The sequence below is a fragment of the Trypanosoma brucei genome, chromosome 9 (genome assembly GCF_000002445.2).
Source record: "Trypanosoma brucei brucei TREU927 chromosome 9, whole genome shotgun sequence".
In the NCBI taxonomy this organism is placed as follows: domain Eukaryota; phylum Euglenozoa; class Kinetoplastea; order Trypanosomatida; family Trypanosomatidae; genus Trypanosoma; species Trypanosoma brucei.
In genome coordinates this window covers 1,150,352-1,165,836 of record NC_007282.1, presented here as the reverse complement: position 1 = coordinate 1,165,836, position 15,485 = coordinate 1,150,352, and the positions used below count along the sequence as shown (strand labels likewise).

Sequence of the window (15,485 nt, the reverse complement as noted above, 5' to 3'; positions counted from 1 at the left end):
AATGCATGAGCAGGCAGCGGGGGAAAAGGGCGTACGAGAACGTGATTTTCAACCTCCTCAGCAGAAGGTAAAAACAACAAACCCTCTGGGGCTGGCTAGTCTGCGTGGCGAGGTGACCGAAATAACTTTGCGGAATGATCTACCTAATGAACAGTATGCAGTTGCTTTGGTGCGGTGGCACTCAATTGGGCGAGACTTGTTGAGTCAGGAAATAGGGTTGACGGAACGAAGACGCCAATGCAATAGCTACCCACCTTGTGGTCTATATTGGGCCCATTGAAATCTGCTCAAAGGTTATAAAACGCTGTTAGACTGACATGCATTACAAGTGTTATTGTCACAACAGTGGGGACACAGCGAGAAGCATTCATGGCACTCCGTTTGTAATTGATTTGGTCACGGATGGGATTCACAAAAGGGACATGACGGGTCTCAACCTTCCTAAATGATAACAGCAAAAGAAACAGGTAATGTCAAGGATCCAGCATTGTAACAAGAATACCAATTAAGTAAAACGGGAGCGAAATGGTAGAGGATGTGCAGTTGACTACGTTTGATAAGGTGGTACAAACGTTTGCAGTAAATTGTTATCGTAGACTCACGACCAAAGGCAGTGCATCTCTGAGAATTACCAATAAACTGCACGCCAAATCGCATCCCATAAGTGACCGGTTAAATCAATTGAGGGTTTAGAATTCTGCAATGGACGTGTGCTACTCACTACTCACGGCAAGAAAACCCACACCGTTAGTAATGGGAATCATAGCAATAATCTCCCCTATTTGTGCTTGACTGAAAGCCGATGTGTCGAGTAAGGAGGAAAATATGTGCGGTGATAAGTGTTGCAAATGACGGCACTGTGTTCTGTCACATTTAGAGTAACGGTTCCAGTAAGGTAGAGTTATCATGTTTGCCTCTACTACTGGCCATCCATCTTCCGTGCTTGTTGCCACGTTATCCAACATTACCTCTTTTCTACCTACTTTTCAACGAAATCTATGGCAACTGTGCTTCGGTACTGCTCGACACATCTCGATAGCGCCGTGGCTAATAGTAGTAATTTTACTGTGTAGCAAATACTTTCGGATACGTTCCCCCTACTCCATAATAAAATACATGCAAGACGTTGTATGTCCGTGCTCACATGTTTCGTGTTATTGGTCTTCTATTTCGTTGGAGTGTCTTTGCTTGAGTTATCTTAATTGTGAGTTGTGATAACTGTGGCTGTCTCCACCATCTGTATTTTGTGGGGGAATGGAGTGTGTGAATGCTCTCTGTATTTGCTGTAAGGATGGAGTGTTTGATTTTGAGCTAACCCAAGTAGCGTTTTTGCCGTTTGTTTTTTGCTAATGTAACGAACTTGTGTGGAGTAAAGGTGATGAGAGTTCACTGAGAGGATAAATGGTTACGTATGTGACCTCCTTTTTTGTCACCAGCGTATCTATAAGAATGGTGACATCTTTGATTGTGGTAAATAATTCTAACGAGGGTGGTGACAAAGAGGGTCTCTTGTTATTCTGGAGCCGTTTTTTTTGTGTTGGTGACTGACATTATATCCCGTAACGTCACCGTATAACAAGGGCTTCAATAATAAGTGTCCACTGATGGTATTTTTAAGATACAACTTTTATATTAAACAATGTGTCGTCTAAGAAAATGGAGGACGGGAAGCTGCACATGCTCACAAAAAGAGTAACGAAGAGTATTGTCAATGTGCTTATGAAAAGAGCGGGATATGCTAAATGGGACTCAGAAGCAGAGTTTAAAGGAGTTGGTACAGGATGTGAAAAAAAAATAGTATGAAAGTGCAGGTACACATTAGGGTAGTGGATAAGTCACTAACGAGGAAATACAGAAAATAGAAGCGCAACTCAGTTAGAAAATTGGGACAAGCCAGAATGGTAGTTAAGGTAGTGGAGGTTAATTTGGTGGAGGAAGATATTGGAGAAACAAAACAGTTGTAAAGGAACTTTATGTTGATATCCAGCATGACGAGAGGGAACTCATGTAAATGTGTTTTGGAATGTGATTTACTCTTTGTTGGGTCCTGTTGTAGTTGGTTTGAGCCAGGCACTTATTAATTTCAATATTTTTCATTGTATACGTCTGTTGAGTGCGTCTACCAATAGCAATAATGACTGCGATGATGAGGTTTTTCTCCAATTTGTTTAACTGATAAAAGTAAAAAAAACAGCCACAATGAGGTGTGAAATAGTGTTCGCTGTTGGGCTTTTTGCAGCTGTTTTATCTCCTTCCTTTCAGGGAGATATGGGGTCGTACAAATGGCGGCCTGATATGGTTGACTGGGGAAGCATTACGGATTACATCGACGATAGTTACAAATACCATAACGTTGGTGAGTTCGAGACACTGTGCAAAATTTACCGAATTACGCAGGCAGAAGCACCACAACCCCCCTTCAAGAACCGTGAGAAGGAAGGAGAGATTCTGAAGAAGTTGGAGGAAAAGGTCAGTGTGGTGGGGGCCGCTGGAAGTAATAAAGGCTCGAGCAATTCATCTAACAGCACGACAGCATATCAGTTGATGATACAACTGCTTGAAAAGGCGAAAAAGCTGAAGGAAGAAATAGAAGTGAATAGGACAAAAGCGTTAAATGCAAGTCGTTCTGCCGAAGACAATATGTTGAAAGCTGTGTATGGAGACGCTGTGGATGTGGCGCGAAATGAGAATAAAACTCTAGAGAAAGCCATGAGGGGAAACAAGTCACTGCTGTTCAATAGTATTGATAATGCAGGCACGAGTTGCGGTTCTTATGGAGACAAGCTGGTTGGAAAGACACTAATCAATGACTTTTTCTGTCTATGTGTGGGAGAGGCTATAAATGTGACTGAAGATATGAGGCAGAAAAGAGACGAGAAAGAGGAAGAAGATAATGAAGATAATGAAGATAAAAAAAAAGAAGAGAGCGGTAAGGGCAAATATAGTGATAGTGTTTATAATGGGTTCAATTGTCCTTGTAAAGATGAAATAAGAAGACCAAAAAATGGAAGTTGGACAATGATGGCAAATTACTGTAAGGGCAATAGCAGCCCCTGCAGCCCAGACAACATAAAATACAATTACACTGAGGCATGGGATGTGATTAGTAAAGCTTGTGTGTACAAAAACGTTGCATCGAATGTAAAGACTTTGAAAAGTGCATTAGCTCAGTTTGATGCCTTAGTGAATTTGGAACAGGATAAATATCAGGTGAAGGGTATTTTTGGTTATGTGAGAACTGATAAAAACGAAAATCGGACATGCACGGGTCATACTGCTGGATTCACATGTGTCAGTTACAAGTACACACTTGAAAATGGTGGAATTCCATGGTACAATCGTCTTACTAACGCTACCGAGCAACTGCAAGAAATGGATAAATATTCAAAAGAAGCTGACAGTCATCTTCATGAGTTGGAAGAGTATCAACACGAGGCCGAGGAAATATTTCTTGAGGTGAAACTAGGTGGTGATGCAGAGCTATGGAAAAGTAGCCGAGTAAAGGGTGACAGCGAAGGTGATAATACTGAGGTAAATAATGATGGACTTACTCATTTGAATATGGAAACGTGGGGGTTTATATTGTTATTATTCTTATCTCTTATTCTTATCTTTTAGTTTAATATTACATTACCAAATATGTTATGTTATGTTTTTTTTTGCGTCTTTGTTGCATTTAAAATGGTGTGTATGTATGCATATGTGTGTTCATGTGCGTGTTAGTTTCTAATGAGATATACTGTATTAAATTGCCTCAAGTAAACTTGTTTCGTTTTTAGATAAATAATGAAGGTGATATCACTTTTTCTTGCAGTGTGCCTGACAGTGTTTGGCATTGTCACTGGGACAGTGGAGGGGCAACCTTCTGGAAAGGCTATGACTCTCAAGGGAGCTGAAACATTGTGTAACCTCAGTCATGCCTTAAGGGTTGTGAGTGCTGAGATTCTGAAGAAGCACCAAAATGCGACAGGAATGGTAGATAAGTTTCGGGAATGGCGGCATCGGCATGGTGTAAAGGGGAGAACATGGAAAGCAATAGTGCAGGGTCTGGAGAAGATAGGGGTTGTTAATGGAAGTGAGATGAAAAATGTAAAGAAAACATATGTGGAAATGGAAAAAGTAATGAATAATATGGATAATGCTCTTCAGGTAATGGATGCTAGTTTCTTAGACATTGTGAGAGTCTCCTATCATGTTGTGAATGCATCACTGTCAATTGGACAAGTATTGAGGGATTTGGTAGTATTGTTTGAGAAAACGAAGGATGAAGAAAGTAAATGGTGTTGTTTGGTGAAGGAAGCAGGCTCTTCGGGAGGTGAGAATGGATGTGGAAGTGGTGGGGAAGGTAATTGCAAATACGAAGCAGTAAAAGCCCCAAACAAATGTAATATGTCTTTCACTGAGGATAATTCAGATGATGGTATATTGTCTGTGCTTGAAAAATACACAGCTAACCGAGAAGTCGAACTAACAGCCGATAACAGCACAAAGTGCTGGATCATGGGCACGGAAGAGGTTGCAAATGGAGGACCTGGATCTTTCATAGTGGGAACTACTGGAGGGTTTGTTACCTACAAAAAAGATTCTGCCGTTATTCTGAAATCTAGTGACATGGTGCGCGAACTGATCAAGAACTACACTTTGGTTAGAAGAGGATACGAAAGAATTACAAAACAGTACCGTGATGTACAGCCAACCCTTACATCCTTTGCAAAGCATGAAAATAAACTAAAAGAATTGTTAACTCAGAGCCCGATGGTGCGTAGGTATTTCAAGGAGAGTGGGAGGAAGCGCAAGGGAGGTGAGGATGAAGACGATGTTATAGATGAAGAAGGATTCAAAATGAGGAAGCAACACGCCATAATAGGTCTAATATTTTTTGCAGAAATGTTGGTTATGTGATTCAATGTTGTATTTTGTGCAATGGTTTTGTTTTTGGGATTACTAACTTGGAGTCCACATCACTTTAGCTATATTGATTCGATGATAATCGTGTTTGGAGACACATCCATTACGTTTTACCCCCGTTACAATTTATCATTTCGTTCTATGATTTGTGCGTATAGCTTGACTGTAGGAAGGTGTAAATGCGTACACCTCGGTCTAAAGAACAGAAAACACATTCATAATGGATTATAGGATTCTATACTTGTAGCGTAGTCCGCGTATATAGTAATAGAATATTTTTATTTTTTCTGCGGACGCGATCCACGAGTGAGCATGCTTCTACTCCCCCTCTTCACAGGGTCAGAGTCTATGAAGGGTATGAAGTAAAAAAGGGACTATTGGAGTGGTGCACTGCGCGATCTGTGTAGAGAGGTAACCTGTCGTGAAATTGAATGACCACTGAAGCCATGTGGACCATGAAAACCTTTCTAAAAAGTACATTATAAAGCGAAATTTTTTGGAGCGTGTGAGAACTAGTATGTGATGCATTTTTTCTGTTTTTAAAGTGATGAAGAAGAGGGTTTGCTCCTGTTAATGGTGATCCGCAGGGGTGAAGAGTAAACACGCACATCAAGAAAATAAGCATTTCTTTTGTTGCAAAGCAAAATTGCACATAATTGATTAGTTGTCGACTCTGAATGCAACAATGATTTGCCCCAGCAGCGAATGATGCTTACCCATCAGTAATTTAACTGAATGTTTTCACATTCTAACGTGGTGCATTACTTGTATGATGGTGCATGTATAATATAAATTTGCGCTTCTATTTGAAGATCAAAAATATGTTTTAATGTTTGCGAAACTCGCTGAACAAATTCTTCCTCTGAAACTTAGGAGTTAGACGGGAAAGCCAAGAAAATGTGGAAATACTCAGTTAGGTTTTTGATATGCCTGGTTTTGGTGATAAAAGAAGTGAGTTGTCAGGCATCCCCAGACGGCTCCGTAAAGAATAAAGAAGAATTTGACACACTATGCAGTTTTTTAAATTTAACACTGGGAATACGAGAGTTGGTTAAACAAAACGAGGATGAAGTAGGCGACAATGAAAACGAATATAACACTACCATAAACACAATATTGTACGGAGATGGAAGTGATGGCTCCCTTAATTGGAATGGAAAAGATCGACGCTATAATGACTGCGGTTACGTAGATGCAGTGACGTCGAGTGAAGTTATTTTTGCAGGTAAAGCGTTGGCAGTAGATCTTCTGTGTTTGTGCAAGCCACAAAATGGTAAAGGCGAAATGGTCAATCTGTGCTATGAAAGCAACATATGGCAAAATGGTGAAGAAAGCTGGAGCAACGGAACACAAGCAGAACAGCATTGGAAAAGCGTTATGGAAAAATGTTCCACAGCAATTTACGCTGCGAGACCTGATGCCAAAACTTTGAAAACAATGAAGGAGAATCTTTCAACAAAACTAAAGGAAAGGGAAAGAGGAACGGGAAACAGCGAAACAAAGCGCTTTGGACACGGAAGTCCACCAATCACTCAATCCTGCGGAGCTTCAGATAATCTGAGGGACGCCCCTTGTGTTATGTACAAACTGGGAGGTGAGGAAACGGGAAGGCTGAACGTCGAGTGGCTTACACGACTGGAAAAACTTATCGAAAAACTGGCCAACCCTCAAAACGAGGCAAGAAAGAATGAGGGGCCGCCAGTATCGAAAGAAAATAATCCAGAAGGAGGGAAAACGCACCAACAACCTAGGGTTTCACAACCTGTTGTGCAACCCCCGGAGCAAAATGTGGAAGAAAAAAATAAACCACTCCCAGCTCAGCCACACCCACAACACCCTCAAACAGCAGCAGAGAGCGAGGCATCCGTAACATCAGGCAAAAACACAAATACAAATACGCAAACTACTACGGACACTGATCCGTTTAGTTCAAGAGAAACAAACACTACAGAATCGTCACGACAATCACAAAAGCCACTTCGACCAAAAAATGAAACTCAAGTTATTTCACCTCTGTTGGTGATTTTGTTGCTGTTGATATAAAGCAATCTAACACGCGTGATTTCTTTATGTTAATAATAACATTATTAGTATGAATAATAGTGGATTTTAGTGTCATATTTTATAAAGGTAACACTTATTTGGAATGTGGATGACTAAAATTCTAGAAGGGAAAGACAAACCATAATGACAACGTCGCAGTTGTGCTCGAGAAAAACAAGTGATTTATTACCTCTTCTAAAGGCAATTATGGTGCGACCAGAAAGTGGACCTGGAGAGAAAGAAGTGATTATGGATCAGTTTTAGCCCACAATATAATTACTTCACAATATTGTCTACAAACTTAAGGAAGAATCGCGGAGGTCTGTTGTTGTTGTTGTTGTTTTTACACGAAGTTTCCTGACTCTGTATGCACCCTGTATGTAATGCATGAAGATGAGCTCGCATCAAGTGTAGTGAACGAGACCAGACACATGACACGTTACCTCTTTTGAGTCAAAAAGGGTGACGTGCTCAAGCTCTTGTGAAGATTTCTATGGGGCTAATGGCTAGTAAGTAAGCAATGTTTTTGTTTGTTCCAGTATCGGAGGTTGTGTATTCCTAATGAATCTAGGAATATCACACTTCACATTTTCCAAAAGAGGTTGCGGAGAGAGCTGCTTTTCCAAAACACCTTCAGGAGCTGGAGTCGTTTGCTCTACTCTTAGGTAGTGAAAACGCAGGCTCAAGAGACTTGCTACTATCCATATCTGCATTTAAAATTTAAGTGGGCGGACCCTCAGGGGTCACCAATATATTCTCATTATTGCTACTAAAAAATTGACAACATCAAATTTGATTCTTTCTTGTTTAGGGAAAATCATAAAGAAGTTATGTGTATGTTTTGCCACGAAAAAAACTACACTTCGGAAAATTAGGCAATGCTGGTGGTTTAAACTGCGGATTGAATATCATCACATTTGAATGCGCCACCTTTTATGACGAATTCCCCACTTGTTCAACCGATGCAGGGATAAGAAATACCATCGCTGCATCGAAAATTCCTCTAAACTCAGGCGGCTCCACAAAGGTCTGTGGTATCTAAAAACAGGGACTTTGAGTGAGGGTTTGTGAACAGATAGAATAAACTAAGGACTCGTTAGAAATGTCCTAAACCTTCCTTGACATGTTAAAGTTGGCACGGTAAAGATGCCTTAATTTTATCAGGGTGTGTGACCTATAGGCTACGATGTTGTTGTGTAAGTCTGAGTGCTGTTAGCACAACTTTTGAGGAGGAATCGAAAATTCTAACGCTTGACTATTCGGGTTTCTACCTTTGAGTTCTTTTGATGGCCCTTTTTACTGCTCTCCGGAGAGTGAGGATAATAATGCATGATTATTCAGCTTCTAGTATTCACGTGTAAGGTGCTATCAAGACAGATATAGTTAATTATTGTGTTAGAATAGCAAGTTTTTTCTTGCCTTTGCTTGAAGGGTATTAGCAGAGGTAATGGAAAGAGGATTATGTTTGGTGTATGTGCATTAACGTGTTAATTGCGTATCTCCCATCCTTTATGATGCTTAAAAAAGGAAACGGGACACATGCTCCGCAAGAGATGCAGTTCCCTTCAATTCAATTCAGTGCACCGAAAATAAAAGGAGGTTTTCCAGGTAAAAGTGTTATTGATTGGGTTACGTGTACGATTTATTTGGGAATGAAGATGGAGGCATATGGTTTTTTTTCGTTGTTTGTGTTCTCCTTTAAGGAAGGTAATTGAAGGAATGTTAATGAAAATGTGGAAGGAGTCACTGGGATTAATTGTGGGTGTGTCTTTGGCTCTTGCAACTACTGCAGGAGGAACCATCGTTAATGAAGAGGAGTTCAAAACGTTATGTGGATTTGTTAGTTTAACACAACGAATAAACTCGTCACTACAGTTGAAAGGAAAGTCGGCAGTAAATGTGGCTTCTCTACAGAAAAAGGTTAATGATATATTGTTTGGGGCAAATGCTGAAAATGTGAATGAAATCGGATGGAAACGATACAGAGAAATGGACTGCGGACAGGACAGTGGTGGACGAGTTTCCTTAGCAGGAGAGGCACTTGTAAAAGATCTTATTTGTTTGTGCGAAGGAAGAGACGGAACGTCACCACCCGGAGACCTCTGTTACACTGGAAACAAGGAACGATATATTTCTCAAACATGGAGAAGCTCAAGCAACCACAAAAATACATGGAGCGAACTACAAAATAAGTGCGAAAGTGGACGTATTGGTGTTCCACCAACGAGGACTGAGTTTCAAGATAAGAGAAAACGCCTCGAGACGGGCATAAAAAAACGCAAAGGCTCAAGTGGGCGCAGGTACTACACCTACGGAGGGAACGAAGTTAGCGAGCCAAATGTCTGCGATGGACAGGAAACACAAACCAATGGCATTTGTGTGATGTATCCGAAGAGACCCAATCAAGACAGTACAAGAGGCATCAAATGGCTCAGTGAGCTCGAGGACCTGGTGGAGAGGGTCGAAGAAATGAGCAAAAATGCAATCACAGACGCCGACACAGCGGCTACTACAACCACAAGCACAGAGACAGACACTAACACAAATACACGGACGAAGCGAAGCCCAAGGGAAAACTCACCAACCAAGGGATCAGGCGAACCACAAAAAAATGGAAATACAAATACACAAACAACTACAAGCGCCACAGCTACAGAAACCACTGGAACTACGACAAGACCACCAGAAGAACAAAGGAGTTTCGCCGAAATAAATTCGCGGTCTCCATGGATATTCTTATTTTTGTTGCTTTATAAGCCATTCCATCATTAATACATATATTTTTAATTTTCAACGTCAATGAAGAAAATAAAAAAAACGCTAGCGCATAAGACCAGAAAACGAGATGGAAGGAACGGAGAGGCAATGTGTTTTTCTACTTTAGAATTTAACTGAGGTGGATAACTTCGATGCTATGGAAATGAACCACTCGCACCTATGGAGAGCAATGAAAGTTGAGGACAGGAAAAGCAAAGGGAAGAGAAACGAAAATAAATAGTGAATAAAATTCGTGACCATTTCAAGTTGAAATAAATAGAGGCTTTGAAGTTGTTGCTGTGAAATCCGGAAAAGCAAAGATGCCAAACGAACCGCGCTACGTGCACACAAACCCTGAACATTATTACGATTATACTTGAGTCAATTGAAGTATGAGACCGAATGGGCGAGACCTAATTTTGGAAACATGATATGAGCGTTTGGATAAGGAAAGCAAAATGATAGCTATATATATAGCAAACTATCGAAACTACAGTAATGTCAAAACGTGTTGTAGAAGCGGGGAACCGCCTACAGATAATAATGGAAGTGCTAACAAAAGGACCAATAACGTCAGATCAAGTATCAAAAAAAATTACTAAAAGAAATATATGTATGTTTTTTCATTTGGTTGGTGGGAGGGTGAAGTTGTCAAAAGATATATTATCTGAACTAATTTTGTTTATTGTTGCCCTGACCATCAGAATATGGAAAATGAGGAATTATGTGAGGCGTCTGAGGGGGATCAAAAAAAAATACGGGTAAGGGAACTACTTGAATGCATTAATGTTGCTATACGATATCACAAAAATATGGTGAAAAGGTATTGGAAGCAATGGAAGGGACCCTTGTGGCGTTTATAGCGCCTTTTCGGCGGGGGACGTAATTGGAATGGCTTATGGTATTTAAGTTTGTGTGTATTCACTCTAACTTTGAATTTATATTAATAGCTTACCATACATCATATTATACGTATTGACCATTTTTTTTGTTTCTTAGTAGTGTTTCGTATAATTTTTGTAGCTCCATCCCTGGAAGAAAACGATGTTCATGTTTATACAAACACTATTTTTGACGCTTATATTACTTGCGCTATTGATTAAATCGGAAGCTTCGATTGGGGTTTCAGTCACGGATCAGAGGTGCGACTACTGGGATTACTCCAATGGAAAAGAACAGTGCCGTACTTGGAATGTGGGCGCAAGCCGCCCAAACACTGTAAGCCCACGGCCCGTTCCAACTCCCTTGCTTCGTAACAAAAATCCGCCAAATATGAACACAGTTACAAACCAAATGCAAGAGGCCCAGGGGAGTGGCATATCGAGTCCAACCACTGACAGTGGAACTAACCGTCCGGCTTCCAATGTTGAGAATCACTCTTCTGAAGTGAATGTAAAACCAGGTGATCGTCAAGATAGCAGCGGAAGGGGAAGTGAAACTTCGCAGCCATCTGAAAGCCCCCGGGTCTCTGAGCCGGCGGTGCACCAGGCAGCTCACCACGGCGAACAGAAAGTGAGCCAAGAAGAACAAAAATTGGGAGTTGTAAAGCAAGAAGGCGCGGAAAACAACCGCAGAGAAGGTGGGGAAGGAGAAAGGGTTGTTTCAACGCAACTTGTAACAGCTCACAACCGTGGGCACGTGACGCGGCCGTCGCCACAGGGGGTGAGTTCGGGGTCAGGTCAAAGCGATGCAGTGGCGGTGGCCGCAGACATTGTAGATGTGTGGGAGTCCGCAGAAAGCACTACACGAAGCGGTAATGGTGCGTGGCATAGCGGAAGCATGATGATACTCTCTGTTGCGCTTAGCTTCATATGTTCCTAGCACCAGTTTCTGCAAACCCATATATGCACTTAAAATCGTTTAACTGAGCAACAAGCGTCAAGTACAAAGACTGGTGAAAAATACGTAACTACCTTGCAGCAGTTATTACAAAAGGGCTTGTTTAAGAAGTTCTATAGCGGCATTGAATGCGATGGATGAATAACTTTAATATAAAAAATAATTAACATACATTGGTAATTCGAATAATTGTAAGACAGGAACTGTAACTCAATATTTTAAAGCGTATAAAATGGCCCAAAATAGCGTTGTAAAAAAAAAAGCCCCACGACAAAAACAGAAACGGTCAATGATCTTACGAATGTTTTTATTAAAATGAACTTAACCTTAATGGAACTGAGAAATCCGCATCACATGAAGTATTCAAAAAAAAAAGGACCACTTTGGTTCCGAATCGGAAACCGTCACAGCGAAGATGTAAATGGGTTAAGGAGGAGGGTCTTAGTGAAATTTTAAATTTAAATTGTGGGGAAGAAACTGAGAAATTCAACGACTAAATACGGGATTAAAGTTATAACCATAAGACATTCTTTGATACGGGTGATGGACGAAAACATTAAATGATTTCGATGATGAGTAATCGACGAATCAATGACTTGTACAAGGTACAGGTATGCGAAAAAATTAAATTAATCAAGAGTGTGGGAAGTGGACGAATGTGCATGAGGCGATGAATGATTGATACGCAACACTTGAGCAATTTATGATTAATTAAAGGAGGTAGCTTATTGAAACAGACACCTCTCCGGGTATTTTCTTTGATATTTTCTTCTTGTCGCCACAGTACATTTGATTAAACCATGACTGCATAGTTGCTTTTAACAGGGCTAGACGTAACCCTAACCGCAGAACGCAGTAATGGTAAAATCGTGACTAGGAGACACTGGTAGATGCATTGCGAGCGCTTTTATTTTCGAAGCTGATTTTTCCATAAAATTCTACGGTATGTGTCGGCACTGCGGACCCGAAAACTGCTATTATCGTCTCTCACCCGCTTCTTCCTCCCACTATTAAGCTTTGACTTTTTTTATATATTATTTTTGAGATGTTGCCGTGATGTTGCGTGACTTTGTTAGGAAGGTAAATATAAAATTTATCACTTTAAGCAAATTCTTAAAATAAGCAACCTAGCCGGATAGTGAAGGTGAGATGTGCGTCGTAAAGTTTCATGTGGTGTGCTACGCCAAGGCTGGAGAGTTCAACAACAAGCCTGGTAAAGGGGACTGGAATCGGCTGTATGACCTTGTGGAGTGCTGTAGCTACTGAAGGCATGATATTTTTAATCGAGGCAATTCGAGTGTGTAGTAACTGGAAAGAAGGGGACGGTGGGTAGTTTTCGTGTACTTACGCAGCACTGCAAATGAGGAAATGAGCGACAAAAGTGGAGAGGAGCCACAGTTTGTATCGGGTGTAGGCAGGTAGTATTTCCGAGAATAGAGGGAACGTGAGCAGGGAAATATATGAGCGAGCAGTTGATGTGATTTAAATGCAAAAGCCGGCAGCGAAGCGAAGGTGGACGGGAGGCTTCTGTACTTGAACTTCCTTATGGGAGACAAAAGCAATGAACATCCAGCAAGGGAGCCTCTTCTCCTCGAATAAGAAGTGACAGCACCGATCGCCATCACGTTGCGTTTTCCCCCTTATCTATGATGCGCTCCCGGTACTTGTTGGCGATTCATATTTGCTCTACCATACACGCTCCTCCGACATACTTATTTCGTCCAGTTTCCATATTACGCGTGTGTTCCTTTGTCACCGATTCTACTTAAAAATATGCAAAGTTGCAATGAGGTTAATATATGTGTGCATACACGCTGCAGCCTCGTTGTTTTTGGGGGCAGGTGTTTGAGTTAAGCCACGGGCGCATCAAGTTGAAAACGCAAAACGATTGGGGAGGCGAGGAGTATGGAATGGTGGCCTAAAGGTTTCTTCGATCAAAAATGGTGGTGAGGGGTGGACGGCATAGTGTTTGACGAAGAAGTCTGGTGGTCGTGGGAGGAGGATGTGCATACGGACTATTTCTGAAGCAGTTCACTAACCCTTTTACGAAATATGATGAAAAGGTTTTCAGCATGTGCTATAAATGAATGTTCCGTGTTGCTGTGTTGGGGAGTGTGCACCTACTTGTTTTTTTTGTAGAACGAAGATCACTACTCTATGAGTTGTTTTGTGAGCGAGAGGTATGAATTTTGAGAGCAATTCTGCCTGATGTAAGTATTGCAGCCACTCAGCTGGAGAAAAACTGGCATAGATTCAACTGCGCAGTCACTCAGTTTGTTGAGTTTTGTACTGGGCAATTGTCACGGTACCCACGGTGTGTGTGTAGGTTGGACTTAAAAGACTAGATGGATGCTCCGTGCTGGTGAATTTACGTCAATCCAACATACAGAAAGTAAAATGGGAAGACTGTGTAATCTAGATGTTGACAGTCTGGCGGGAGGACTTGGTGGTCAGAAAGGCGCATTCCAACGAACAAAGATATATTAGCGTCCTATGAATTTTCGGAGTACCACGGCGAAGGGGAGTGGACTAGTCAGGGTTTCTGGAGGTCTGAGGGGTGAAAGGCTCTAATGTCATTTGGTGCTGATGGAACGGTTGAGTTTTGTGAGTAGGGGAACTTTGAGTAAACAATGCGAGAAGGGGGGCTGAAGCTGCTTTATGACTCCTTTTTTTTTTTGCAGTAACGAGGTAAGTGGTATACACTAATTGTTTATCGGGTACTTGATTTAACGCATTTGAGACTCGAGGGGTTAGCGTGGGCACCTCAAGCTTGTTGACAGCATCTTGTGGATTCTTAATATGATTAAAATGCTGATTGATGAAATGAGCGAAGAGGACGAGTGCGGTGGCGAAATAAGAATCAACGGAAGTCTCAGTATGCTACTTTGCAACAATTGCCTCAACCTAACAAACGTCGTGTTAATTGGTGCTGTAGCCCCTTTGAAGAACTGTCGCTGGGTGAGTGGATGAGTGTTGAGGCGAGGTTGAAAGAGCCTCCTTGCCCTTCTGACACGAAGAAAATGTTTGTTTGATTTGTTCGCGTTATTTATGGGAAACAGGAAACTGAGAGAGTCGGCCGTAAGGAATGGTTCTGCGGTGGTGCGTTATTGTCATAGAATTTGTGTTAACAACATCACGTGCAACAGCCCTCACAATTATTGCAACTGAACGTGGCTTTAAGTATCTTTCTAGTTCTCACAGCAACCCCGACATTACAACAGGGGCGGCACGTGTCAGGAAACTGATCGGATTGTATTTGTTTGAAGGTTAATATTGATTATGTTTGGTGTTTTCATATCTAATTCTCTCCGAAAGACTTCTGCATCATGTGCTGTCAACGGCCTCGGAATGGAATCACGTCTGTCTCCATATTCACATTTCGTCGCAAAAGTACTGCTACTTTCTCGTTCTTACTTCATAAATATCGTCTAAGGTGCAAACTGGTTGGAAGTGGGGGGAAAGGAAGCGTACAACGACACGTAGGGAGATTTTTTTTGCTTATGTGAGCTACATTTGCTTGAAGATGCCGAGGTGGCGGATATTCGTTTTTTATTCGAGTCATTGTCTGCCATGAAAAAGTTGACAGACGCAATGAAGCAGGCTCCAGTTTGGACTCCTCTGGCCGGAAACTGGTAATAAAGATAGGAGAAGACTGGAAGAAACGTGAGGGGAATACTTTATGTAAGAATTTAAGAGGAAGGTTTTGAAGTTTGAAGGCGGCATGCATGTGTGTGGTCGCAGTTTCTTCGCTGTGGTGTATTTTATCGATAATTATTGAGGGAGGATGATGAAGACTTCCACAGAATCAAATGATACATCACCATTGATGCACCGTTGATGGCACCTACCTCTTCCAGGTACTTCAGTTTCGTGTGCCATTGCGAGGAGTATTTCTTTGCTTTTTGCACGCTTTTCTGAACCTCGTAGCAGTTTGTTCA

At 41.4% G+C, this 15,485-nt stretch overlaps 6 protein-coding genes across 6 annotated transcripts, besides 2 other annotated features; 5 read left to right on the top strand and 1 right to left on the bottom strand.

Moving 5' to 3' along the window:
- Positions 1–2,199: 2,199 nt before the first annotated feature.
- Positions 2,200–3,618, top strand: Tb09.v1.0320 (expression site-associated protein; the record flags this gene model as incomplete). Its single annotated transcript, XM_822001.1, has 1 exon — positions 2,200–3,618. One exon carries the CDS (start codon positions 2,200–2,202, stop codon positions 3,616–3,618), a length of 1,419 nt encoding a protein of 472 aa, XP_827094.1.
- Positions 2,859–2,924: a sequence feature (CT-rich).
- Positions 3,619–3,786: 168 nt separating the features above from the next.
- Tb09.v1.0310 (expression site-associated protein) lies at positions 3,787–4,902 on the top strand (the record flags this gene model as incomplete). Its single annotated transcript, XM_822000.1, has 1 exon — positions 3,787–4,902. The coding sequence occupies one exon, from the start codon at positions 3,787–3,789 to the stop codon at positions 4,900–4,902; it is 1,116 nt and encodes a 371-aa protein (XP_827093.1).
- A 903-nt stretch (positions 4,903–5,805) lies between these two features.
- Tb09.v1.0300 (uncharacterized protein) lies at positions 5,806–6,951 on the top strand (the record flags this gene model as incomplete). The annotated part of the gene is made up of 1 exon (XM_821999.1): positions 5,806–6,951. One exon carries the CDS (start codon positions 5,806–5,808, stop codon positions 6,949–6,951), a length of 1,146 nt encoding a protein of 381 aa, XP_827092.1.
- A 1,668-nt stretch (positions 6,952–8,619) lies between these two features.
- Tb09.v1.0290 (uncharacterized protein) lies at positions 8,620–9,723 on the top strand (the record flags this gene model as incomplete). Its single annotated transcript, XM_821998.1, has 1 exon — positions 8,620–9,723. The coding sequence occupies one exon, from the start codon at positions 8,620–8,622 to the stop codon at positions 9,721–9,723; it is 1,104 nt and encodes a 367-aa protein (XP_827091.1).
- A 1,029-nt stretch (positions 9,724–10,752) lies between these two features.
- Tb09.160.5430 (expression site-associated protein) lies at positions 10,753–11,529 on the top strand (the record flags this gene model as incomplete). Its single annotated transcript, XM_821997.1, has 1 exon — positions 10,753–11,529. One exon carries the CDS (start codon positions 10,753–10,755, stop codon positions 11,527–11,529), a length of 777 nt encoding a protein of 258 aa, XP_827090.1.
- Positions 11,530–11,693: 164 nt separating this feature from the next.
- Positions 11,694–11,714: a sequence feature (AT_rich).
- Positions 11,715–12,806: 1,092 nt separating this feature from the next.
- Positions 12,807–13,169, bottom strand: Tb09.160.5420 (hypothetical protein, unlikely; the record flags this gene model as incomplete). The annotated part of the gene is made up of 1 exon (XM_821996.1): positions 12,807–13,169. One exon carries the CDS (start codon positions 13,167–13,169, stop codon positions 12,807–12,809), a length of 363 nt encoding a protein of 120 aa, XP_827089.1.
- Between the last annotated feature and the right edge of the window lie 2,316 nt (positions 13,170–15,485).